Source organism: Linepithema humile, chromosome 1 (assembly GCF_040581485.1).
Source record: "Linepithema humile isolate Giens D197 chromosome 1, Lhum_UNIL_v1.0, whole genome shotgun sequence".
NCBI classification, from domain to species: Eukaryota; Metazoa; Arthropoda; class Insecta; order Hymenoptera; family Formicidae; genus Linepithema; species Linepithema humile.
Window position 1 is genome coordinate 19,536,918 of NC_090128.1, and position 27,171 is coordinate 19,564,088.

A 27,171-nucleotide genomic window follows, 5' to 3' on the forward strand; every position below is an offset into this window, starting at 1 on the left:
TATTCGTCTCCACAACACGTTATTATACATTTTACGACCGATACTAATATATAAATGTAATTAATATATACATCAAAACTGCGAGCTGACAGGTCTGAGCGCCGCCATGTTAGAATGACGCTGACCAATAAGACACGAGCGACATACATCTCAACGCGACATCCTAGCGAGATGATGATTTTCTAGATTTCTCGACTTTGAATGCATATATTTATTTTTATAAAGCACACAGAGCAAAAACAAGCAGACTTTTCTTATGTAATTTGGGTATGCGCTATCGATTGAGCCTATTGCCAACTCAATCGGCCCAGCCGTTATCGAGATCCGATAATCTCGGCTCGTCTCATCAAGAGACACGGTAGTGTCTCGCGCCAAGTTCACGCGCAGCGCGCAACGCAAGCGCAAGACCGACCGTGTATCTTTACGCGAGCCCGAAAGTTGAGACGAGCCGAGATTATCGGATCTCGATAACGGCTGGGCCGATTGAGTTGGCAATAGGCTCAATCGATAGCGCGTACCCAAATTACATAAGAAAAGTCTGCTTGTTTTTGCTCTGTGTGCTTTATAAAAATAAATATATGCATTCAAAGTCGAGAAATCTAGAAAATCATCTCGCTAGGATGTATGTCGCGTTGATATGTATGTCGCTCGTGTCTTATTGGTCAGCGTCATTCTAACATGGCGGCGCTCAAACCTGTCAGCTCGCAGTTTTGATGTATATATTAATTACATTTATATATTAGTATCGATCGTAAAATGTATATATAACGTGTTGTGGAGACGAATAAAGATAGTGTATATCAAAAATAATAGTATTCTTCATAAAAAAAATTTTTTTCGATCTTAAAGTGCAGAAGTGTACACTCTCAGTATTCTGTAGTTAGTTAATTAGTGGACAGAAAGTGTACTTCGTGCAGATGGTGGAATCTGCAAGTTTCTGACGTTAGGTGCGCTGATGGCGCTGAGAAGCCGCGCGGCGCGCGCTTACGTTTGTTTGGCTATTTGCTCATTTAAATTTTTAGATGTTACATAGAAAAATATTAAAATTTTATAGTTATTTGAGTTATTAATTACTAAAGATGTCCGAATAAGCACGTATCAATCCAGCCTGCCGCCGAATGCAAGCGCGCGAAGAGATACAACCGCTCAGCGATTATGATCGCTTTCAAGCGTTTCAAAAATCCTCCTCCCTAAGTGATAAAAATATCGAAGTTGTTTTAATAGGTTTGCCATATGATTAAAATGTTTATAATCAGTACAGCAGCGTTACAAACTTTTGTTCTAGGTTTCCACGCACACAATCGAGGGACCATGTTTATGTGCTGCGCAAAACGCTTTACGCAGCACATGAACATGGTCTTTTGATTGTTGCGTGGTAACCCAAGCCAAGAATTGGTAACGCTGGAATACAGACTAATGCAGGCAGAAAATTATTAAAATTTTATAGAAAGAAAATTTAAGCATTTGTTATTGGCATTTAAAAATGTAATAACTATACAAAAATGAGTTAAAGATTTTTGGAATTTTAAAACAATCTATTTCTCTTATTTCATATAAAACACTAAATAAATTTTTACTATACGAACAATTACAATATCATTAACATTAATTTAACTTTTTTAATAAAAAAAATTTCCAATTAATGCATCTCAATATAATATTTATTTATTAAAACATCTTTTATTTACTATCTACATTGAGTTTACATTTTATAAAGTACAAACATTGTTTTTTTATCTAAATAAATTTTCATTAAGTTTTATGAATACTATTCGAACTCGTATTAAAAGCTTTGCATTCTAACACACACGAAAAATGGAGACATCTAATTCTACAGCCGGCAAAACTTCGTCGAATAACAATACCACGCGTGGTGAGAAAGTAAGTGCATTATAGCAAGTCATTTTATAAAATTAATTTTATACCGAAATTAATTCGTTTGGTGAAAACATTGGAAGATAGTTTTTCATTTACATTATACTCGTGCACAAAAATAAACTATAATATTACAAATAGAGAACATGAACTTTAAGGTACATCTAAATATACACGCAAACCTTCCAAAAAAGTTGTTGTATATATAAACACGCAAACCTTACAAAAAAGTTGTTGTGTATTTTACCTAACAAAAAAGTTGTTGTATATTTGAAAATCAACAAATTACCTTTTTAAAAAAAGGTAAAGAAAAGGCGCCAAGTGCACGCAAATCTTCCAAAAAAAGTTGTTGTATATATAAACCTTTCAAAAAAAGCTGTCGTATATATTATATATTAACCTTCCAAAAAATTTATCTTCCACAAAAAAATGTATATATATTAACAAATAACAAACCTTTCAAAAAAAGTTGTTGTATATATAACCAAATAAAAATTTGCTATATATTCTGCCTATAAAAGAGGTGATATCAGAAAATGACGCCAAGTTTAAATAAAAAACCTTTCAAAAAAAGTTGTATGTATATATTTAAAAAAAGTTGTATATACCAAATAAAAATTCGCTATATATTCTGTCTATAAAAGAGGTGATATCAGAAAATGACGCCAAGTTTAAATAAAAAACCTTTTAAAAAAACTTGTATGTATATATATTACGAAAAAGGATTATATTTATTATATTTAATTATATTTATTATATTTATTTATTAAAAAATTTTTCAAATTTAATCAAAATAAAAAAATATTACAAAATTTCGCAAAAAACTTGGCGCTGCTGTACTGAACTACATGTTAAATACATCTTAAAATATTATAGAGAATGAAAATGAGCAATAATTTTACAATTTACATGATTAAGTGTTATAATGACTCAAACTGACCAGAGCGGCAAACGGCGACGCGATAGCCAATTAAACTCTTGTTCTTACGGTAAAATTGTAAGTTGATTAGCTATAGCATCGCCACTTGCCGCTTCGTCGCTCTAGTCTGTTTGAGCCGAAATTTGTTTGCATCGCTTGCTCTAACATGCTCCTACTCGTTCTAATAATCCAAACTAAACTATAGTATTACGTCACATATACTATAGATTAAAGTATGTTGGAATGATTAGGAGCATGTTAAAGTATTGCGATGCAAATCTTATGTAAGTTAATAGTTTAGTACAGCAGCGCCAAGTTTTTTGCGAAATTTTGTAATATTTTTTTATTTTGATTAAATTTGAAAAATTTTTTAATAAATAAATATAATAAATATAATTAAATATAATAAATATAATCCTTTTTCGTAATATATATACATACAAGTTTTTTTAAAAGGTTTTTTATTTAAACTTGGCGTCATTTTCTGATATCACCTCTTTTATAGACAGAATATATAGCGAATTTTTATTTGGTATATACAACTTTTTTTAAATATATACATACAACTTTTTTTGAAAGGTTTTTTATTTAAACTTGGCGTCATTTTCTGATATCACCTCTTTTATAGGCAGAATATATAGCAAATTTTTATTTGGTTATATATACAACAACTTTTTTTGAAAGGTTTGTTATTTGTTAATATATATACATTTTTTTGTGGAAGATAAATTTTTTGGAAGGTTAATATATAATATATACGACAGCTTTTTTTGAAAGGTTTATATATACAACAACTTTTTTTGGAAGATTTGCGTGCACTTGGCGCCTTTTCTTTACCTTTTTTTAAAAAGGTAATTTGTTGATTTTCAAATATACAACAACTTTTTTGTTAGGTAAAATACACAACAACTTTTTTGTAAGGTTTGCGTGTTTATATATACAACAACTTTTTTGGAAGGTTTGCGTGTATATTTAGATGTACCTTAAAGTTCATGTTCTCTATTTGTAATATTATAGTTTATTTTTGTGCACGAGTATAATGTAAATGAAAAACTATCTTCCAATGTTTTCACCAAACGAATTAATTTCGGTATAAAATTAATTTTATAAAATGACTTGCTATAATGCACTTACTTTCTCACCACGCGTGGTATTGTTATTCGACGAAGTTTTGCCGGCTGTAGAATTAGATGTCTCCATTTTTCGTGTGTGTTAGAATGCAAAGCTTTTAATACGAGTTCGAATAGTATTCATAAAACTTAATGAAAATTTATTTAGATAAAAAAACAATGTTTGTACTTTATAAAATGTAAACTCAATGTAGATAGTAAATAAAAGATGTTTTAATAAATAAATATTATATTGAGATGCATTAATTGGAAATTTTTTTTATTAAAAAAGTTAAATTAATGTTAATGATATTGTAATTGTTCGTATAGTAAAAATTTATTTAGTGTTTTATATGAAATAAGAGAAATAGATTGTTTTAAAATTCCAAAAATCTTTAACTCATTTTTGTATAGTTATTACATTTTTAAATGCCAATAACAAATGCTTAAATTTTCTTTCTATTTTATATACCTAAACTTGAATTAATTTGTATAATAAATATATTACCATAAAATCATAAATTCAATTACCTCCAATGATCGATTATTTGTTTATTGGTAGTTTCGTAGAACGTTTTTATTAAACATGAGGTTTGAATAACAAAATTGTTTTTGATAAGGCGAAAGATATGCTTATGTTAGTAATATGCCTCTTTTATACGTTTTTATAAACTCCATCACTAATAATCAATCACGTCAGCATTTTCCATTTTTTTTCAAGTCTGAATTCACTTACTAAAATCGAAATTTTACTCCCTTGTGAATTTTATGAAGAGTATAAATATTGATAAAGCAACATGCGCGTTGTTGTAGCGCAAATTCAATATTGTTCAATAATCACGGCACTCATTATTTCTTCTCGAATAAATTCATTACAATGTGTGAATTTATTCCCTATTTATTCACATTAATTATTTATAGTAGTAATTAGGGTTCTCTTAAATATGTCACGTATTTGAATTCAAGAATTCTAATTAATTAAAAACAATTGGACTTTAATTTGTATCAATTTTATCGGTACAACTAAGTTTTAAATGTGTATTGATTTCTTGACTTACAAGTTTATAAAATTATTTTTTTAAATTTATAGAAAATCTCTAAAAAATACATCTAAAAATTGCGATTGCATTCAACGTGTTCCTTTGTTAAATTGCTCATAAAAAGCGGCGGTCGGTTGGTTCTTATAAACGACACGATCCAGATATTTTTTATGTAATTTTTGCTGCTCGGCAAGCCGCAAGTTTTCCTCCGCAATTTTCTTGTTGAGCTCCCTAAAAGAATACAATTTGATTTAAAACATTTTTTAAATATAAAATTTATTTGTTTCAACAGTTAATTAATATATTTCACTGAGTAATATTAAAAATATTTTATGAATATTACTAAATAAATATTAAAATATTACTTCGTCAATATTTGGAAATAGAATAACAGATTTCGTTATATAGTCAACGATAGTTATAGAATCTTACAATTTTCTTTGCTTTAATTCGCACTCGTATGAATATGCAGTTTGAAGATGCGAGTTCATCAATTGATCCCAATCTTCATTCATGCTCTTCTCTTCCAGTTTATTTTTCTGAAAAAGATTAAAAACATTTTATTTGTAATTTTAAAATTTATAGTTGTAGAAGTATTTACAAACACTAGCAAATATTTTAACTATATTGCGTTAACCCGAAAAGATAGATCTTATCCTGAATTCTACTCTAATAATATACGTGTCATCATGAACCCACTATTTATGACGTTATATATGACGCATCCTATCTTCGTTTACAGGTACCATTTGCATGTATTGTTGCGATTATATATCTAATTTACATAATTTCTAGCAAATTCTCGTTCCAGCGAATTCTCGTATTATAATCCGTGCCAGAAATAAAATCATCCATTGCAATAAGTGATTCTAGATTAATCGGAAACTTGAATAAAAAATTCTTTCATATTTCAATGATTCGAGAGCTGTGCTTTTTCATTATACTTGTTTATCAATCTATAATTCTATTATGTATTTACAACACCACCGATATAATAAAGCTTAATTCTTTTTTTTTTGTTACTAATACTAACTCGAATTTCTTCTATTTGCTCTAGCTGCGCATCCCTGAAGACCTTTAACTCGTCCGCAGTCATGCCCTTGTATCGTGATACCAACGGCTTGTACGGGCCGCGACAACTCTCAGCCTGCTCCCTAGCTTCAGTGAGGAAGTCTCCAGTCACGTGATTATAAATTTCCGCTTTCTTGTCCTCCTCGTCTTGAATGGCTTCGCAGTGACGGCGATGCTGTTGTTCCTCGGCCTGCAATCGAGCGGAAATAAATTCCGCGATTCCGCGAACTCGGCGGCGATGGAAGAGGGCCAGGGCCACGGGAAACGGGATTAATATCGGTTTGAATACAGCGGCGGAAGCAAGGAAAAATTGACGGCATTTTGTTGCGGTTATCGGAGCAAATTATCGCGGCACTTTGCACGATGATGTCACGAGGTTTATTCATCGACCGCGAGAGAATCGCGTAGGCGACTTTTATATCCTGCGGTAAGTTTAAAATGCACACAAACTGCGTAAAAAAGTCGCACAGTACCTTTTGTTATGTTATATTTGCGGTCGGCTGCAATTAAGCGCTTTTCAATCACTTTTATTCTCCTGATAAAAAAGTTAATTGTGTTGTTAGCGACCTCTAAAGAATATCTGAGACAACGGAACAATAGCGTACATTAATACTAATTTTAATTGCACTTTTAGTATCAATTTTGCAATTTTCGAATGACATATATGAAATTTTTCAATTGTTTAAAATATTTTTTGATTTACTTTTATATTATTTTATATGTTTTTTTTCTCTCTTATTGTTTTCTCGAACAAATTCAGATTTTCTTGCAAACGATTTATGTGCAAGCTAGATCGTAATTTTTTTTCACAAGATCCGACACCAAAAACAAAGAAGGAGACTAATCTCATGATACATATTGGGAACCGAGAATGTAGAAGTGGAAAGACAAACAGATAGGGACAGTGGATACACTCTAATGTGTCAACATTAGCCTGTCAATTGTAAAAATGCTCAAATCGATCACTTCATTCAATATAAATGGGCGCGTGTTCAAATACAGATGTTTTTATTGTCAATTGAACTAAGTCAATGCACCATTCCACAATGTTTTTTCCATGAACCGCTTTTAGCGCAACCGATAAAAGCATTACTCTTTTTAAGTATCCACATTATTCGCCAATTTTAAATCGGAGCTGAGGGGAATTAATTTTTTATCAATAGACGGTGGAACAAAGCAAAAACAGTGAAGTGAGTCTCTTCACAAGCGTTACAGAACACGATCTGTGAAATAGCTTTTAACAACAGCATCATACGCAGCTGTGTACCAGTTCAGACTCCAGTTACTTTGAACTCTTCAAAGTATAATTAATTTTTTAAATTTGTTACACAAAAGAGAAGTTATAAGTGCAGTCGCGTTTTTTTTTTTTTTTTTTGTGTCGGATCTCGTATATCACTTAAAAGCACAAACGAAGAGTGTTCTATACCAGAGCGCGATTAAATCTCGCTGTCGCTTCGTTCAACCTTCGCCGGCATTCTTCCTCCATTCGCGCCAGCGTCATTGCGCGCTTGTCCCTGGAGAGGACGACTTCCTGATAGGCTTCCTCGGCATCCCGTCGCGCCTTCTCAGCCGCCTCGCGCTCCTCCTTCTGCCTCTGAATCCACCAACGTATCTGTTCTTTCTGTACCTTTAATCGCTCGGGAAGATTGCGGTCCTCGCCCTCGAACCTGCGCAGCCGTAATATTTCATTGTGCCTCTCCTCTCCTTTGCAATGTTACGCTCATTATCATTGCGCCAGGGTGAGCAGGCTGCGGGGTAAATTATTATCCTCGCCAGGATCTGTGCGCAATGAACGCATTGCAAAAACTTGCCGAGAACTCGACTGACCAAGGAGAGAAAAATACTATTGTATTATACGTAATAGTCGTGAATTTTTTTTTTAGAGATTGCAATAATTTTTCCCCGCGATAGCTTTTCTCCGCGCGATAGCATTTTAATTTTTAAAAGTCTTAATAAATAAAGATTGACGGGAGCTCTATGTTGAAATACGGGGAAAAGAATAACGAGTTTTACAAGTGTGTACATTCTTCTATCTTCTTGGAAATCTGAGATAATTTTCTCCGCGACTTTTCTCTCGATTGCACCACTCATTGTTGACAGTATTAATCAGACTATTTATGCACTTCTGAGCGGACGCTGCACCCAAGCTCGGATCATCGTCATCCAGTCGCGGTGGAAGCGATTTCTTCAGCGCTTCGGGATCGTACAGGTCGTAATCTCGACGGTCCTTCGCGCGCTGATGCACACATCGAAAGGACTCGATTTCCTTATTTATTCTACGCCTTTCCTGCGAACAAGAGAGCATTAGCTCTTCTGGCTCGGTGTTCTTTATCGCAACGCGACGCGTAACTCCGAAATCACAAATACCAGCTGCATCGAGCGAACATTCCCGCGTAATTATCGACATTGATGACACTCGATTACCTCCTCTTGCTGTCTCTCTAAATGCACAGCAAGCTCGCTGTTGCGAATGAGAGCCTCGTCCAATTGACATTCTTTCGCCTGTTCCCACTCGTGCTGCCGCTTCTTTTCCTCGACTTGCTTATCCAAGAATGCCTTGTCTATCTGTAAATGTCAGGGAAACAATCGCGCAAATCGTATCGCATTCAAGCGGACATTTCCCAGATGTTAGATTAATGCACTCTACTTGATTAAATAACGCTTGCGAAATTTGCGAATTAAATATTACAAAAGAAACAAATACATGTAGCAAAATGTAAATTTCATTGAGAATAAAGTATATTAAAAGTAATAGTATAAATTTATAAATAATAAAACGCTTAGTAGTACAAGAAGAATTTAAGGGAAAAATGATTTAAAAATCGAAATAAGGTATAAAAATTTAATAGACAAATTTAATCGAGTTAAAAACGACGTAGTCGGAATTTGATTCTTACTCCAATTTTCCTAACGCGAGGATTGAAAATACGTATTTTTCTCGTTTCTTCAAGATGCCGTTTATGTTCTATAGACGCGGCGATCTTGACATCCTCCGGAGTGGCGTGTTGAAATTTAAGCATCTCAAATATTGTTTGCGAGAAATCCGGGAAACACAGTTTTCACCGAGGTTATCTATACGCTAGTGAGCGAGAATATAGCTAAAACCTATCGAGTTGGGATATGTCGAAGCTGAAGTTTCGCAGTCGACTTCCGTTACCATGGAGAGTTTCTCTGTCGAGGGGGGTTGTATCGATACATTTTAATTACACAGTAATGACATAGAATTTACTTTATAATTGTTTATATATATATATATATAATACAGTAATATAATTTTATATTATTATTCTCAACGTTAGAATTATGAAGACACGTTTTGTTTTTTTTGTGTGAGAGATAATTTCTGTACACATTTATTATGTAAATGTTCCGTTTCTACTGACTTATTTTGTACAAATTAAAAGTAAAAATAATAATTGATAAAAATATCAATAGAATTTCTAGCTAACGGTAAGTAAATATAGTAGTGATATATTTGCTATGTTTGTCGTTTTAATAACTATTATTATCGCTTTTTATATAAGGAGAGATTTAATAACTGCTTGCAAATTTTAATAACTGCTACCAAAGAAACAAAAATGTCTTAAAGATTCTAACGACAATTATACATGACATCATGTTGCACGCTTAATATCCTGATAAGGCTGATCTAAATTACTGATTATAAATTATCGCTCCAGCAAAAAAAAATATCTTAGAGATGTAATGATTCTCAATGAGTTTCTCAGTAAAAGTTTAATCGCTACTAGTTTCTGAAGATAATTGCTTGAGATTAATGCAGATGCGACAACAGGTTCACATATGATGATATAACATCATCACAATTTGTATTTCTATTTCCGTCGGACTTTATTCAAATAGAAGTCACTTTTTCAAACGATCACGCGGTTACGGTCTGCTTATTTGTCTGCCGTATTATAGAATTGGTAGAGCAGGTGTGTTAATTGTACTTGGAAGGAGTTATAAAATAATACAATACGTAGAATATTTCCTATTTGCATTCGGAAAGAATAATATTCTTTCCGAATGCAAATAGAAAATATTCTACGTGTTGTATTATTTTATAACTCCTTCCAAGTACAATTAACACACCTGCTAAACACATGTGTTTAGCAAAAAATATATATTTTTTACTCGACATTATAAGGACATTTTTAAGACATTTTGCTCCATTTATTAATTTTTCTGTTTGAAAATTTTTCTTCGATGACTTTTTTCAAACTGTTTTTTACACGCAATAATTATTTATTATGTTTTATGATCAATAACACAGTGATTTCTGCCATGAACTCTGTTGATGTTTGACTTTTGGTTACGTGATTATCTATCAGTCAAAAAAAAAAAAAGAAGAGCGTACGTCGACTGATAATTATTCAGCTGTTAAAGAGACATCGATGCGGGTGTGTCACGTGAAGAGCAGCTGTCGATGGCATAAACATGTGTACTGCATTATTATCTGTTGATTTCGTGAAATTTATCTTACATCATTATCCGTTTTGTGTGTGTCGTTTCAATTTGTCATCGTATTAATGTAGCGGCACATACGATAATGAAAACAGAGAAAAGGACTTGTCGATTAAATATTTTAATTGGGTTAGTTGTATCTTCTTTCGATAACGCTCAAGTCCGGTATAACCCGCAGGGTCATATTAAGATATGACCTGGCAGTTGTTTCTCGCTTAGAAATGTGAAAGCGGAGGAATGATATCATCGTTATTTTAACTAATCATCACGAAAGTGTAAATAAGAATCTGATTGCCGACAAAATTGCAATTTCACTTTAAATGTGTTCTAATAATGAAATGCTGCTCAAAGTACAAATTCATTAATAAAATAATTTAATTTATTAGTTTAGAACACCAAAAAAAAAAAAGATTTGCCTAAAAAGATCTTATTAATAGTTTTTGTAACTATTGTGCTATAAAAAACTTTATTTTTATTTTTTTTTAATTGTCTTATTTTTATTTCTAGAAGATAATTACAAAATTACATGTGTTATTTGCGTTTAAAGCATAGCTTTTGCGATATTCTGGAGTACTACATAAAATAGAGTATAAAATAGAGTACAAATAGTAATTCAGGGTTAATCATTTATTTTTCAGTTCCACTTAATTAATTCCAGAGCGAATGCGACGCGTGCAGCTCGTTTGCAAAATCGATTACTCATGCTCGCGCTACAAATGTACCGTGAAAACGGCGTTGTAATTTCAATCACGCGAAAAGGCGATTCGATCGATAGGTATAGTTAATACGGCCCGGATAGTATACATGACTTGCCGAAGTATCGCTATGTTTGCGCGAAGCGAGAATACATCTTGGCGGAATCGGCGCGTTATCGAGCAACGTCGACGTTCTCCAAAAAAAGTGTCGTTGACAAACAAACGCGGAGGGCCACGCGATAAAGAATCGCGTTTCTGTGGATTCTCGGTAATTTGCGCCGCAAGTCCGTCCGCGATAACGCGACGCACGCCTCGTCCCAGAGAAGATGCGTCCGCAGCATGGCGAGACTCTCAGGCGCCTGCGTGGCCGGGTGACGTCATTGGCGAACCGGGCAGCTCGTCGTCCACCAGACACTCAGTCTCGCCTCGACACTCGAGGAGATTGTACGTGTTGTTCCTCGAACTGCTCCAATCAGCCATCGCGGAAGCTGACGCTCGCGCGATCAACGTTGAAAATCGATTCTTATCAAGATTCTCATCAGCGGGCAGATCTGAGAGGCACGAGAAGAGTTGAAGCTGCCGGTCGTTCACCTGCATTATATACGCGACTCCGGTAAGTGAGACTTACGCAAGACTTTGGTGCAAGACAGATTAGACGTTGAGCAGAAAAAAAAAGAAACAGTGCACGGAACACCGCGCGAGAGAAGAAAGTTCTCCGGCGAGGGAAATCATTTTCCTCGTTGGCCGATTCGGGAAAGTTGGCCGCGACGTTCGACTGGGTCGCTAATCCACAGTAGGCCGCGTATATCGTGAACGCGACTCGGCCAGGAGTCGGCGATAAACACGTGCGGACCCGAGCGCGAACGGCCCGCGGACGATCCACCCCGTGCGTTTACGTACGCGAGGGATGCGCACCCAGTGAAGTAGGATCCGCGCATCGAGTGAAATAGGACGCGTGCGAAGTAGGAACCTTCAGATTTCGCCCGGGTCAATCCGCGGGGCCCATGTGACCGGTGCGTACATTGTCGCACGATTGATTGGGCTTTACTATGAACTCTGCTGCGATTACTATGAGAGGATGAGCTGCTCGGTGAAGATCTCTTGCGGCAAGAGCTGGAGCGGCTCGCAGCGCAGGATCAACTCTCTCGCGGAGGAAACGAGTGCGTGTCCTTCGAATGCCGCGGCCGTGTCTTCCAACTGCGCCGGCCTGCAGCAGGCCAACCAGCCATCCGCGGGCGCGACATCGACGTCGAGCTCGACGACCACGACGAATACCGTCACCACCGCCGCCACCACCACCACCACCACCACCACCGTCAGCGTGGCCTTCAACAGCCCTGTGATCACCACAATCAGCGGCACCGCCGTCATCGCCACCGGCGTCAACGTCGTCACGGCCGCTGGCGGTAATCAAAGGGTCATCCCACCACGCCCCGTCAAGTCGATCGCCGCGAAGAAAGGGGAGGACACCACGAAGCTGCTGAAGTATATCGACGATAACGTCATTGGCAAGAATGGCACGTTCTTCGGGCCATTTGGCCGCAGGAAAGGTCAGTGATCAATATATGTAGTAGTCGGACCCCGCGCGCCACCCCCTTTTCGCACCCTTGCCCCTCTCACGCACACACACGCCCCCCTCCCCCTCTGCCGCCCCCGTATCATCGCATCGTGCATGGCGGCTGCACAAAGAAATAAGCCAGTCGTGATCTATCAGCTCGTTAGGATTATTAATATAGTTGAATGCGCGCCTCATTTATCGTTTTACCGCTGCTTTATTGTTCAACCAACTAGAACTTTGTCTTTCCGGCAAATCATCGGGAAGCTTCGAGATGATTAATATCCCAATGAAATTGAATACAGTTGCTCAAGGTCGAAGATAATCTCTTGGGTATATTTTTTTCAATGCCTTAGAACATGACACGGTTTCGCGTTTAGTGTTATCGGAAAATTATGTTAGCTTGATCTATTTAAATTTAGATTGTTTGTTATAATATTATTCATTTGTATAAAATTAATACACGCAATTATTTTCAAATAAGTAACAAATTGTCGATAGTTTTATTTTCATATCTTGAAATATGTTATTGAGATTATTTCAGAATATTTTTATTAATTGTAAAATTAATTCAGAATTATTTAAAATTTTTTTCTTTTTATTTTTATTCTACTTTTCTTTTCAAATTGATAAAAATATTATTAAGATACAAGAATTATCCAACCGTCTAACTATCTTGCTGAATTAGAAGAAGAGGGACCAAATTTAATCAAGTGCGAAATTGATATCATTTTCTCTGATAATCTTGTACACGAGCCGACTGGAAGTGTGAAATCGATAGATACGAAGAATTTGCTTCTCGAGTTATCATGGCGTAAGCTTTTGCGCGCTCGATTGGGATACCCTCCAAGTGCCGCTGGCGTATACCTTCCGTAATTCGATACTACCTCGTAGTAGCACCGAAACCCTTGCCGTGTTCCAAAGTATCTTCAATTAACAGCATAAAGCCGTATATTTTTAGGTTTTGATCGATCACTCGCAAAGATTTTGTTGTTGACTCGCGCACGATTGAATCAATATCGCCAGTTCTATCAACGCAGCTAGCGTCGATCGATCACGGCTCATCGAAATTTCCTCCACGTCGTTCCGTCGATAAATTCGCTTCATTATGTGCTTCCTATCTTTCTGCAAACGACCATAAATCACCGAGGACTTGTTATATTGTATAGCCGCAGCTACGTCTTTAAATAATCTCTAGAAAATTATTTATTTCGAACTGGAGTGAAAGCCTTTCGCATAATTAGATGGGGGTTGCACGACTCATTCATTTATTATATTAAAATAATATTGACAAATTAGCAATTTCGGATTTATTAGAACTCGTTAGATTTTACGCGAGTATTTTTCTCATTAAGCGTATCTGTATCATCGCGACGAACGCAAATATATTCCGTCTCTAAATATTTAGCACCTCGGTGCGACTGACTATTAACGTGTCATTGTCCGAGGATCACGTCAAAGGCCACGTGCTACCTTGGAAACTTCATCGGTCGTCGCGATCAATAAAAGCGGGCGTGAAAAGCGGACGCGAAGGACCTTGAACGTGAAGAGGGCCACTGGCATATATCGGAAAAATCGCCCGTGAAAAGTATCGCGATGGACGACGGACTGTTCGGAGTGCGATTTGCTTATTCGCGCGAAGTCAGTTCCTTCGGGCGTGCTCATAAATATCGAGCTGACGTCATACATTCGTTCGGCGCGATGGCGACCTTAACTCTCTTTCGCACACTAGATAACTGTCTAACGGAATCGCATGGCAGTCGAGTGTCTCGAGTTAAATTTCGTACGTTACATTAATTTAGGTGCTCTTAATAAAGTGAAAGTTGAACAATCTTAAAATATTGGCTTCTATAAAACGCGTCGAAAAGATTGACAGCTATTTCGTATTTACTTTAATTTCTGTTTACAAACATCAAAGTGAATATGTAAATAATCACATATGTTTTATCAAAATTTCATTAGCAAGAAACGCGAAACAGTCTTTAGTTTACTGAAAACTGCAGCGATTGACCTGAAAACTGCAGTGATTGACCTGCACACGTCTGTACACATGCGATACATGAAACGACGTTTCGTGACCTCCTACGCGCAGTTCGTGACCTCCGCCTAGACACGTGCCACTCGAACAAATTGCTAAAACTACCATGCGCTTACGCGGCTCCATTTAGCGAATAATAGACGCGCCGCTCGTTGCTCGACGCGATCACAGTCGGTAATTCGATTTGCTCTTGATGGCACACGGCTTTTTGTCCGAGTATCAAATCGGCTTAATGACTTACTCGTGTAATGAATGAATGCGGTAGTATTTGATACTGATGGTAAACACCGTCAAAGAAGCATTATTGGCGTATTTGCAATACTACGATCCGTGCTCGAGCACGGAGAGTATTTTTCATGATCGTTTTGGAGTCAATATCTCCGAAAGTATTGTGTTTAAAAAAAAAAATGCTTTCATCATACATATTCTTGCAACATTGTTTTTCAATGTTATTACTTTTAAGTTGCCTTAATTTGTAATGCTTATTTTTAATGCTAATTTTCTTATATGTAACTCTCGAGGTGTTACACGTCTGTAAATAACATGTTGCGTCTTTTAAGATACGCACATCTTTTGATTGAGAGCTGAAACTATTAGCGTCAAAATAAGGAATAACAAGTGTGAAAACACAATCGTATCGTGTAGATATGATAACGCCAGTAGCATCGTCTGTAAAACTCTGCATGCTAGAGATAAAATATACTGATAAATATTGTTTTCCTTAAGATGACGAACATTAGGAAGGTGGCCTTCACCGAAAAACAGGTTCGTCGCGCGTGATTCATGAGCAGCCGGGACTCTCTGAGTGGGAAGTGACGGAAATCTGCATAAAATATACAAGTCAAACGGTTTCTTTTAAAGTGCGAGCGCGGAATTCGCTCTGTTTCGTAGTGATTAAGCCGTATTTTAAAGATCACAATGACTAATTTTTTATTCATTTATTTAAATTTTATTTTATTTCAATTGACAGCGACGAGGACAAACGAGTAATTATGTTCAACGTTAACAAACAATAAAAAGCGTCAAAATATGTTTGATAGATGAGATTGATAAAATTTCTCAATCAATTTCACTAATCGTAAAGTTGAGAAAATACTTCGCTGTATAATGTAACTGGACTTGACGCGCTTAGACATTTTGACAAGAGCAAACGAGTTCTCGAACGATGACTAGGCGAAATGTGCGTGATGGACGATCCGTTGTCTTCCGATAGGTTGATCTTGGTCTGACTTGTCTCGAGGTCGATGGGAGATGCGATCCTGTTAAGCCACTATTCGCGGGTCCATAGTCACGTGATACCCCGAAGAAATAAGGACGACTACGTCATCAACCAAGAATGACTTGTCTGTCCCATCTCTTTCCCCTAGCATTCGTTCGACAAACAAAGCTAAGTCAATATTTTATTGGAGTCGAGAAATTGGAGTACTGTCGAGTATCCATATAATTAATGAAATATTTATTCGCTCTTCAAGATTATCTTAAACATAGTGATTTATTGACACAATCCTCAGCATAGTTCGACAAGCGATAATTTGATTATTTTATGTTTTATATTTGAAATCTTTACAAAATTCTCCAAATAACGAAATTTTTTGCGCTCCATTCGCATTCTTATCAAATTCTTATCGGAAGTTAATCCGAGCAGAGGAGTGTTGTGTTGAATATAACCGACCATTATATGATTTATCTCTTCGCTTGCTGGACGTCGATATAATTGCAATAGTTCGGTTTGGTAATTCTTGCGCGCTCCAATAATGATAGATAACATCAGCATAAGCGCGATAAGCGCGGCCAAAGTCCGTCAATAATGCACGCACGCACGCGCTATTTCTCATCGATTCGCCAATTTCGTCCTGCTGTCGTGTGTTTCCGAACTGCACGATAATGCGCTTCCAGGTCGGCAATAATGGCGCATTTGACCTAGTTATTTATTCCGTACCAGCCCGGTTGACCTAGTTTCCTCCTGGTTGTTCCAATATAATGATATTGGATCCCGGACGCGGTGAATTAAAAATATCCTTGGTCTGTCCATAATTCACTTTCTGCCCGGATATGCGGAAATAATACTTTATCCATAAATCTCGATAGATTTTTAGACCAGAAATACGTGCCAATAGAATTAAATAAAGGGAGAGAAAAAAATTTTTGTGCGATAATAAGCGCGTTAAAGGATGACAAAGTTAATGAAAGATTATAGCAATAAGAAAAAATGCTCCGTGTAAATAATTTTCAGATACTTTCGGTAATTCTTGATAAGAGATTGTTTATTCTGTCTGAAAATTAAATAAAAACTTTTATTCGATTGCGTAAGCTTAAAGCAGATATCTGTTAATTAAGAACGATCGCCGTGTCTGACAATAATCTATATGGCCGCGATCTCGAAAAATATTTTATTAATAATCACATATAGAGAGGTGTTTGTACTCTTGATCTGTATATCCGTATCGTGAATCACAATCTTAGATTATTTTTTTTAGTAATGTTTTTTTAATCGGACACGTGGAATTAACGATTTTGCACCTGACTTAACGCGTTATCTTTTTCCTGTGCTCGGCTGATATTTATATCAACTGACGTAGATAAGGTTTTTTTTTTATTAAAACCGGCAACAGTACTTTATAATAGAAAAAAAAAAAACAATATTATGTATCTCGATAAAGACATTAGCGATTCAAAAAAGAAAAATTGCATTACCTCACGGTGTGATAAGACAACTATGAAAGTATCGAAATAAACCGCATACAACGGTTGCTCAATTTATGAAAATTACGTAATCATGTTTACAAAAATATTTCTCTGATTTATTTTTTATCGTCAATGATTACAAACGTACATCTTGAATATTACAAATCAGTGAAAAGTGGATTTATTTTACTGATAGCGCTTTCGAAAACCACAACAAACACTCAATCGGAAATCAATATCTGAAACTGTGTTTCGCAAAAAGATATTACTTTACACATTAATTTTATTTTTATACCAAAGTACGTGATGAATCATCGACGTATCGATCATTTTGATTTCTTTGAGTGAGAAAGCAGATAATTAAAATTAAGTAACTAGCAATAGCAATTAGCAGCAACTTGAAGGAATATTCCTGAAGGACGATTTGCCGCCGTGAAGGATGCGGAGAATAATTTTCCTCTTAAGAAAGAAACTGTGCAGTTAGCTGCATGCACACATTCATGTATGTATATCGAATCGTCGGCACACAACGTTAGCATTGTACGCCAAGACAAAGACGCGTATTCATCACTTGATGTCACCGCGACAGACGTGGCGTGAATTTCACTGGATCTTCGTGCAAGATGCAAACTTGACGTTCGATCGGAAAACTACTCATCAAAGGTGACTAATTCGATGACCGGGATTGACGTGAATCGCGCACGCAAATCGAACGAATCGCAACCGATTCGATTTAGTCAGCGGAAAATTTATCACACTTGAGGAGCGCGTGCGAGCAACCTATCGACGTAGTGTTTTTGATTAACGCAACGATGTTTGCAAACAGCCGTTTATCAGATAAACTTGAAACTAAACGTCTCGATCAGCGTTATAAGTAGTATCGCGTTGTTATCGAATGCGAAAAGATTCCGGAATCTGCGCCTTTTTCTCCGCGTTTGCTCACTTTATCAATAGGTACGTCGTGATTTTTATTCAAATCGTATTTTTTTTTTTTTTATATCCACTTTATCCCACGTATGGCTCATATGTTATCGAAGCTGCACTTTATCGCGCATGTATATGTTTTTGATATTCGTCATTTGTTTCGCTGATACGCCGTGAAGTACACGCGAATGTTCTCGAAATAGTTGTGATTTCGTATAGTGATAATACGTATAGTTGAGTCATTTTACAATTTGGAGAGCGAATGAAGTATCGTTGTTATGTTGTTATTTCGATAATGGATATCTTAATTCATTTTCGTAAATAAAAATAATGACGGATATTCTGATAAATTTAGTAAAAATAACGAGAAAAACAAATGATTATATTTTTATGACTTTCCCTTGATCAAAATCAGTTCTTATTGTTTCTCACACGTAAGATGAAAAACTACCCTTCTGAGTGTTCGGCAATTCTCGACATTCTTGCTGTTAATAAACAGTTCGGCTCTCGTGTTTTGGAAGTCTTGGAACAACTTTAATATTGTGTTATATGAGCACATTTAAGACGTATTAACTAAGGACACGCGAAGCCGGCGTTAATGCAGGAAATTGTCGCAAGTTCTCAAACAGCCGTACTGTAATTTCCTCTCGTGTGCCGTGAACATTCTCGATCGAGAAACATGAGATAACAATAATTCTTGTTTGCACCGGTTGTCCATCGTGCCGTCTCAGGTATCTGTCAACGGATGTCCGATAGTAAATATCTAGAAACAGACATGACGTCGACATTGAAAGGCACATTAGAGCTGAATAAAAACTGCGTATCTTGTCTTGCGATTTTGCAATTACTATGCAAATATTAGGCGCTAACCAAACGCTGTAAAACGCATTTGAAATAACCTGCGGAAACAATTAACTCCTTGAAGCACAGCACGCTTTTATCAAAAATTTCACTTTAACAATATTTTTAAAACCACAAGATGTCTAGTAAACGCAACGATTGATTCATAATAAAATATTTTGATAAAGTGGCTTGAATAATGAGAAATGAATGGTGGTAAACAACAAATATCCTACTTTTTTTATTACCCCAGCCGCGTATATAAATATAGTGTGCCATACATGTGTGTACATAACATCGTGACTCAAAGAGCTTAAAGGTTACTGGAGCGACGGCTCGCGCGCTTAGCCATAAACGCGTATTCGAGAAGTTCAAATACGTGAACCAAGAAACGGGATACGTTTTGTCGCGTCTACTCTCGTATGTAGGTGACAGACGCAATTCGCGAAGCGAGGTCCGTTAACGGGACGCTCCGAGTGATATACACGTATGTACGCCGAGATCCCGGAGACGCGAATTCCCCGTCCTCGAATGTCCCGCCTTCCTCTTAAGGACGCGACACCGCGTCGCGTCTTCTCGGAAACGGGAGAAGTCGAATTTTATTGTCCTCGTCTGCATCCCACTGCGACGACATAATCCGCCATTATCTTAAGGCAATTAAATCGTCCATTTTTCGAAGACCCTGAACTGAAGACGGAAACGTATAAACTTCCTCACGGTCGCCAATGTCCGTCGCTATTGTCGCTCGCAGATTTTATGATCGTCATTACAACGTCTCGCAATGCAAATCCGAATACTTGTCTCTGCTTGCTCGATCCTTTTTGTGATAATACTGTATTTGCGTTTTGTTTCACAATTTTGTTGCATGTTTAAAGCGTAATTGGTCTTTAAATAAAACGCTTCTCGTGACCATGAAGTGATGATGTTCAAAAAAAGATAGAGGTAGTATGCTAAGAGCATGTTCTGAGCAGAATAATTTTGCACGGCTGCTATTCGTCGCTTACACGATTGTCATAGTAATTGTTTCGAATCGTTTTGCAATGCACGTATATAACGAATTTACTGTACGATCTTTTTTTTTCTGGATATACGATATTGTCAACAGCGCGCAGCGCTTATTTATCAGTGCGCGCATTAGTCAGCCGCGCGCGTGTTGGATAATTTGATATCACGGTGAAATTGTGCGATCGTGTAGAACATGTACGAAATTGTTGGTTGAAACGTTTTTAACCTTTGTACGCGCTTCGCGCTCGTAGACTTAGACATGCACTCACGTATCATCGTATTTCTCATTCGTGACGTAGAATCGTGACGTATTGTGCATAATTGATTCCTATTCGATAAACAATAATAAAGACTAATCGGATTTCTGCGCATCGGGCAAAAGTAGCTAAAAATAGAATACCAGTTTCTTCGACTTTTGCGAATCAATCCTCATATTTATAGCACTACCGTAAGAGTATTATTGTTTTCGTATCTTTTCGTATAAGCGATTTGCTTGTATAACAAAAAATAAGAAATTTGACATTTTGATTAAAATAAAAACTTCCTCTATTTAAACTGAAGAATTGAAAATAAAAAAGAAATCAAAGTAAACCGAACTGTCGTACAGAAGTCGCGCGGCGGATGGAAAGTGTCGGCGTGTCGCAAATTTTCCGCGATCGGAAAAATCCACTGCCGGTCTTCTAGCACGACGCAACGCAATACAAGCAACAAAACATGCGCCTGCGCGATGATAATAGATCGGTGCATGTGAGGAGTTACATCGTCGACAGTAGTCGATGCCGGTCGAATGCAGCCGAGCATTCACCCGCACGTTTCGTTCCGTGTGTGCGCGTGCCCGGATCGGACGGATAGTTACGCCGCGCTCGATCCGCTCGGTGCGTTACGTAACGCCCTTTACGCACCACGTAAGCATTGCAGGCGGAAGCGAGCACAGCGGCTATCTGCATTCCGTGGCTGCGTCCAGAGGGGAAGCGACGACCATTGTAACGCGACACGCGCTATCCGCTCATCTGTTTGCATACACCCAACACTCTCGGGCAGCGACACGAAATTTAGACGCTATGGGGGGGGGGGGGAGTCACACATAGTATACGTCAGTGCTCGGAATTAGTCTGAACATTTCAGCCGATTTCCGTGGTATACGCCTCCTTTCCTCTCCTTACCGCGCGCGCCGCAGCCGCTAGGGCCAGCGCCGCCGAGCGTTAGGAGCGACACTATCTGATTAGGTTCTATGAGTAGGTTCTTCTCCCTATTTATTAAAATTTAAAAAAATTTATTAAAATTTATTAAAAATAAATTTTTTTTTAAATTTATTAAGTGGAAATATTTCAATAGATTTCTACGTCACCCATGAGGTACTAATACTAACACGTTTTTCAAAAAGTGGTTTTTATCTACATTATTGCATCAATTGTTCATTCTCATAAAAGGCTAAGAAAATCTAATTAAGAAAATCTCTTTTACATATATATTTTTTTTTAAATTAAGAATTTATTTTTATCTTTAGTGGAATAGGTCTACGGGGGAAACCATTTAAAAAAAAAACGCGTCAGCATTAGTATCTCATGGGTGACGTGGAAATCTATTGAAATATTTCCACTTAATAAATTTAAAAATAAAAAATTTATTTTTAATAAATTTTAATACATTTTTTAAAATTTTAATAAATAGGGAAAAGAACCCACTCATAATCAGATAGTGTCGCTCCTAACGCTCGGCGGCGCTGGCCCTAGCGGCTGCGGCGCGCGCGGTAAGGAGAGGAAAGGAGGCGTATACCACGGAAATCGGCTGAAATGTTCAGACTAATTCCGAGCACTGGTATACGTAATTAAAAGAAAGTGTTGGTTTAGAAAGATCATTTGAATGTATGCATTGTTTGCCTGTCAATGTCTTTTAAAAGATTTAATTCAAATATATATGTTAAAAAATGTATATTATGTAATAAAACGAAAGAAAAGAATCCACTGAACGAAATATGCGAGATAGAGATTTTTTTATTTATTTAAAAGTATTTTGCCACAAAGTTTTAGGCTTCAATAATAGATTGTAATAATTTTTCAGTGTTATTTCTCCCACTCACATTTTCTCTGTATTTTAAGATTTTTTTTATTTGAAACGATTCTGAATTACACAAATAAAAAATTTTATTGGAGCCACAATTGTGAGTTAAGATGTCATAGATTTTCTGCGTAAAAGCGCGAATGTCGTTTATTTCACGTGTCCTAATATACGAAACGCCAGTTTCTGTTTCCTATCTCTATAGATGAGAGCACGTACAAAATGGCTGATCGTGCTACCAAAACGCATTATTAGAAACGTGTTTTATAAATAGACGCGGCGGATGAGAAAGAATATACTCGTGGCTACTGCATGAATGTCTCGAAATAAAACATACGCCCGTGACACTTGGCAGATTATTATTTGCTCACTTTCAGCCTCTCTTTGACTGGTCTTCCCAACATTTCCGAGGACATGGAAAGTCTGCAAATGAATAAAGTTGTACAAAGAGAAGAGCTTTTAATGTTTAAATGCTCTTTGCTCAAAAAATCTCGTGCCTCGACTCTCATTATATGTATTTGGCAAAGGATGTGAAATTCTCGGTATATTTTTGTATCCATAATATCTCATTGCTCGATCTCACTATTCGTATATCAATGAAACGATAAACACAGCGACGATAAAAAACATCTGACATTAGAAAATATATATATTATCCTAGACCTAGACTTTCATCGAACCACAGATTTATTCTTGTTTGAACCCACTTTCGCGAATCGCCGACGCACCTTGCTAAAGACATCAAACATGCATTAAGAAAATAAACTCCCGTACAAGGATCGATACGACGGAGTTGGAAAATGCCTCGAGTCGGCACGTCCGGAATTTCTTCTTCCGCTGACCTCGCGGCGAAAATTCACGCGCCGATGTACATTTGCGTCGTCGCATCCCAATGGTAATTCACTTTTATAAAAATCTGGAGGTTGGCCGGGTGTAATAAGGCGACGACGAGTCTCAAGGTCGCGGTATCGATCCGTCAACCCCTGCTGCCGCCACCTACTCTCGCGATTCGGCTCCACTCTCGCCAGCATCACGAATTTCCGCGACGCAGCCGGAGAGTAAACACGAGAATATGAAACAATCGCAACACATAATTTATTAGATTATTGTGCTTAAAATATCAGATTTCGAGAATTGTTTTTGAGCGCATTTTGAAAAAGATTTCCAAATTTCACTTAAAAATATACAATTAAATAAATAAATTTTTAATTAAACCCATTTCATTTTTTAAATTATTTTTGATTATGGAAACTCGTATTATATCTTAAGTCTCGCTACTCTTTTTAGAAGTCATTCCTGAATGAGAGGACCAAGAATAGCGAATCTAAAAAGCGGCAATCCCTCGCGGGTATTCGCGTTCGAGATAATTAAAGAACGGCCGCGTATTTGTTATGCAAGACTTTCTATTCAGGTCCCATTTTATTTTTCGTGAAAGGCATGCGAATTTGAATGACAATGTGACGTATTAAAAATATTAATTTTTATAAGAGATAAAGCGCCAACTGTATTGTGCAAAAATAGTCGTATTGTATAATTCCGCATGTAACAACAGCGTGGTGAATAATATTATATGACTGACTATTGTGGGCGCGCGGAATATCGCCGATCAGCACTTATCGCGTGCAATTATCGAGAGATAATTCCCACCCACCGACTACAGTTATCTATTCTTGTCAATTGTGTTTTCCGGTGGTAATTACACTCTTTCCAGAACGCATTATCGAGAGCACCGGTTCTCGAAAGAAAAAAAACTTCCACATTTCGAAGAAGACTGCAGTCTAATAAATAACGAAAGACTTGATAATCACTTCGCGAATTGACAAGGTCGATTAGACCCTCCCTAAATTAGAATTTAAATAGTTATATGAATAATTTCAAGGCAGTCTACGATCGACCTTAGAGCCTCCAACACTTCGATCGGGTGAAAGCGCTTGGATCGGCGTCGCGCATGATCACACGTATCTGTGTGATTCCTTCTGGTCGATTTCCTTCCGTACAAACGATCAAAAGCTGACGGAAAACTGGGTGAAGCTATAGCGAATCGAGGCGTGGTCGACGACAATAATATATTCACTTTCAGCGCGTTCAGTTAGTATTCGCGCGTGCGACTATTTTTAAAAATATTTTTTTTCCGCCGAAAAAAACAAGGAATACGGAAACAAAATTCACGCTCTTCAATTTGTCACTCTGATTTAAAGATACAATTTTTATTTTTTACTGTGTATGTACACGCGTTGTTTTTACACGTAAAAGCATGTAGGAAAAACCAATATTTAATTTCTGCATATAAAAATTTAGCATCTGAAAAATGTATCGTAAATATAAATTTCTGTAAATATAAAAGATTACTTCGAATCTTCTCTAAAATTTTTGCAGAGTGAGAAAAACGTGTGAACTTTACTTCTGTGTATCTCTTTCGATATATTGAAATATGTAACAAGAAGATAACTTATCGATCGTATTTATTTTATAATGCACAGTCGCTCGGATATTTTTAAATTTTCGTCACTGCGTAACGAGGAAATGGGGGGGCTCTTATGCAAATTTACTTATCTCGCGAAAGGCCACAGGTCAATGGGGGAACCAATCAGCTTTCCTGCGGATGCTGCTTTGTCTCTTCGACGACAAAGTTAGCCTCTGATTTATGTGTTTACGGTAGTTAGCGCAATGGAGCTCTCACTTTCTGTGTGGCGCAGCGCGTCGGCGATTCCCGCACGATCCATATTACGGTCGATACGTGCGCGAGAGAGGGAAGGTAAAAGGCGCACTGCTGGGAGATATCGGCGCAGCGCACCGGAAGAAGCGGCGAGCTCCATTTGCACCCGACCGTGCACGAGACTATCGCGAACGTTCGTAGGAAAATATCTTGAATAATTAGAAAGTGCCCGTTCGCTTTTCGTTCGGAGATTCTCAAGTCTGCGTAAATATATACATCGAGATTACACCGAAGTTCTCTAGCGTAATACGGAAATTCATTTCTGCTGTGCGCAATAATTTATTATCAAAAATTAAAACAATTTTCTCCCGAATTTTTGCTGATTATTTCGCATTGTTGTATTAATTTTTGTCTACGTTAAATTAATTATTTCACGATATTAATTACAAACATGCATGCTGACGGAGCAATCAGTACGAAATTAAATTACGTACGCACAGCGTGCGCAAATTGATACGCAGCGGCGGAGACAAAGACCGATAAAAATGAACACGGGGCTTTCCGCACCTTGTCCTAATTACACTTTCTATTTTCATCCTTTCGGCCGACGCCTAACTGCCCGCGCACATCATTCTCGAAATACACGCATCCGATGTTTATTCATCTCGCAGAATCAAACGACACGACGATAGAGGCTGCCGAAGACAAGAGAGACGTGCAGTCGTCGCGCTCGTCATCGCGGCCGTTTTCGCTCCGTGCAACACTGTCGCGCCCGAAGGAGAGAATCGCGTTAACGGTAACGTTCGCGTAAAAAGTCGACGAACGTCCCGAAAATGTACGCGGACGCACGCGCGCCCGCAGTGTACCGATGTCCGTGACCCCAAACTGTCCATCTCTGTCCATGCCGAGCGACGTCACTCGGGCGACTTTTTTTGTCCGATCCTCTTTCGACGTCTGGCAAATTAAACGATGACCAATTAAAGCGTGCGGGCCGAAAACTACATTGAAACGTATGTATTGTATATGTCGCTTTCTCTCGTGCGGATACAATTGCGGGATCGCGTCTGCGAGCGAGTCGAAGACACTTCGTCTAAAACCTGTCCGCACTATTTTCACACTCGAGAAAATTTGATTAATTTATGAAAGGGGAAAAGTGTGTGTAATTTTAAAATTGATAAGGATTTCATCGAATGCAGTATTTTGTTGATACATCAACCGCGATGGATCTGTTTGCTTTGCGACACACGATCCCCGACTTGAGAAGCAAACAACCCGCGAAAACACGGCCACGTCAGTGTATCGTTTGTCTTAGCTTCGCATAAAAATTCGTGGAATTTAACTCGAGCCGAATGTTCAAGTACAGATAGTTTACTTTTGAGAGATGGGTTTCCAATTACGTGTGACGATCGTTCGACCTAGGGCACACACTCGTCTGACGCACGAATGCGACTCAAACGTATCAGCTCCGACCTTGAATCGAATTTTCAGAGGACAGAAATTATAGACCAAGACGTCCAGTTGCAACGATAACTTTGCTTGATTGTGAACAGCGACTCGCTATCTCTCTCCACATCACAGGCATAACTGCGGCTAGGCGAGGGAAAGAGGAAACAAGTTTACTAGATACCGCCAATCATCGGCTGTTAAGGACATTTGCAGCCACGGCTAACGAGTTATAGGTGGTAATTTCCTTTTCCTTTCTGAAATACGCTGCCATAACTATAACACGGATGCCGAAGATTCATTAGTCGTCATTAGTACCCAATAACTAATCTTGCGTTTCCTACGTTTATGTGCGACTGGATTTTACGATGGTCAATTAAAATGCAATAACATAAACAGATAGATACATATATGTGTATTTTTTTTTTCATTACTAAATTGCTAATTTTTTCACATTAGTTTAATTGAAATTAGAACTCGATAAAATTATACGATCATAATTATCCTAATGAATTCTGATTGCAACATCAAATTTGCAGAGCAAACCCGTGGAGTTAGATTAACATATAGGTACCGACTACCGTGCTAATCAGAAAAGCAAAAGTTGTTGCCGAACGTGACCAAAGTCTAAATACTCCACACGTGACGCCCAGCGTGCTTTCCCTCGTGTATTAGCTATTCACTTTCGACAATCGATTCTAACGAACCTCCAGGAAATGATAATCTCATTAGCATTGCTAATATCACGCGTCGTTAATGCCGGCTTTCGGCGGTGTAACGTGTTAACTTCCGGC

At 37.4% G+C, this 27,171-nt stretch overlaps 2 protein-coding genes across 2 annotated transcripts in view; one reads left to right on the plus strand and one right to left on the minus strand.

The window, feature by feature from the left end:
• Nucleotides 1-4,546: 4,546 nt before the first annotated feature.
• On the minus strand, nt 4,547-9,127 carry LOC105668642 (RIB43A-like with coiled-coils protein 2). Its single transcript, XM_012361105.2, has 7 exons — nt 8,912-9,127; nt 8,439-8,579; nt 8,138-8,301; nt 7,441-7,681; nt 5,977-6,204; nt 5,376-5,482; nt 4,547-5,174 (listed from the first exon to the last, which is right to left on the minus strand). The coding sequence occupies exons 1-7, from the start codon at nt 9,032-9,034 to the stop codon at nt 5,033-5,035; spliced, it is 1,146 nt and encodes a 381-aa protein (XP_012216528.1). The 5' UTR covers nt 9,035-9,127; the 3' UTR covers nt 4,547-5,032.
• A 2,303-nt stretch (nt 9,128-11,430) lies between these two features.
• Nucleotides 11,431-27,171, plus strand: part of LOC105668652 (uncharacterized) — a 48,847-nt gene continuing 33,106 nt past the window's right edge. The window contains exon 1 of the mRNA XM_067347210.1: nt 11,431-12,723. Coding sequence (XP_067203311.1) covers nt 12,252-12,723 — 472 coding nt within the window. The 5' untranslated portion in view covers nt 11,431-12,251. The remainder of the gene's footprint in view (nt 12,724-27,171) is intronic.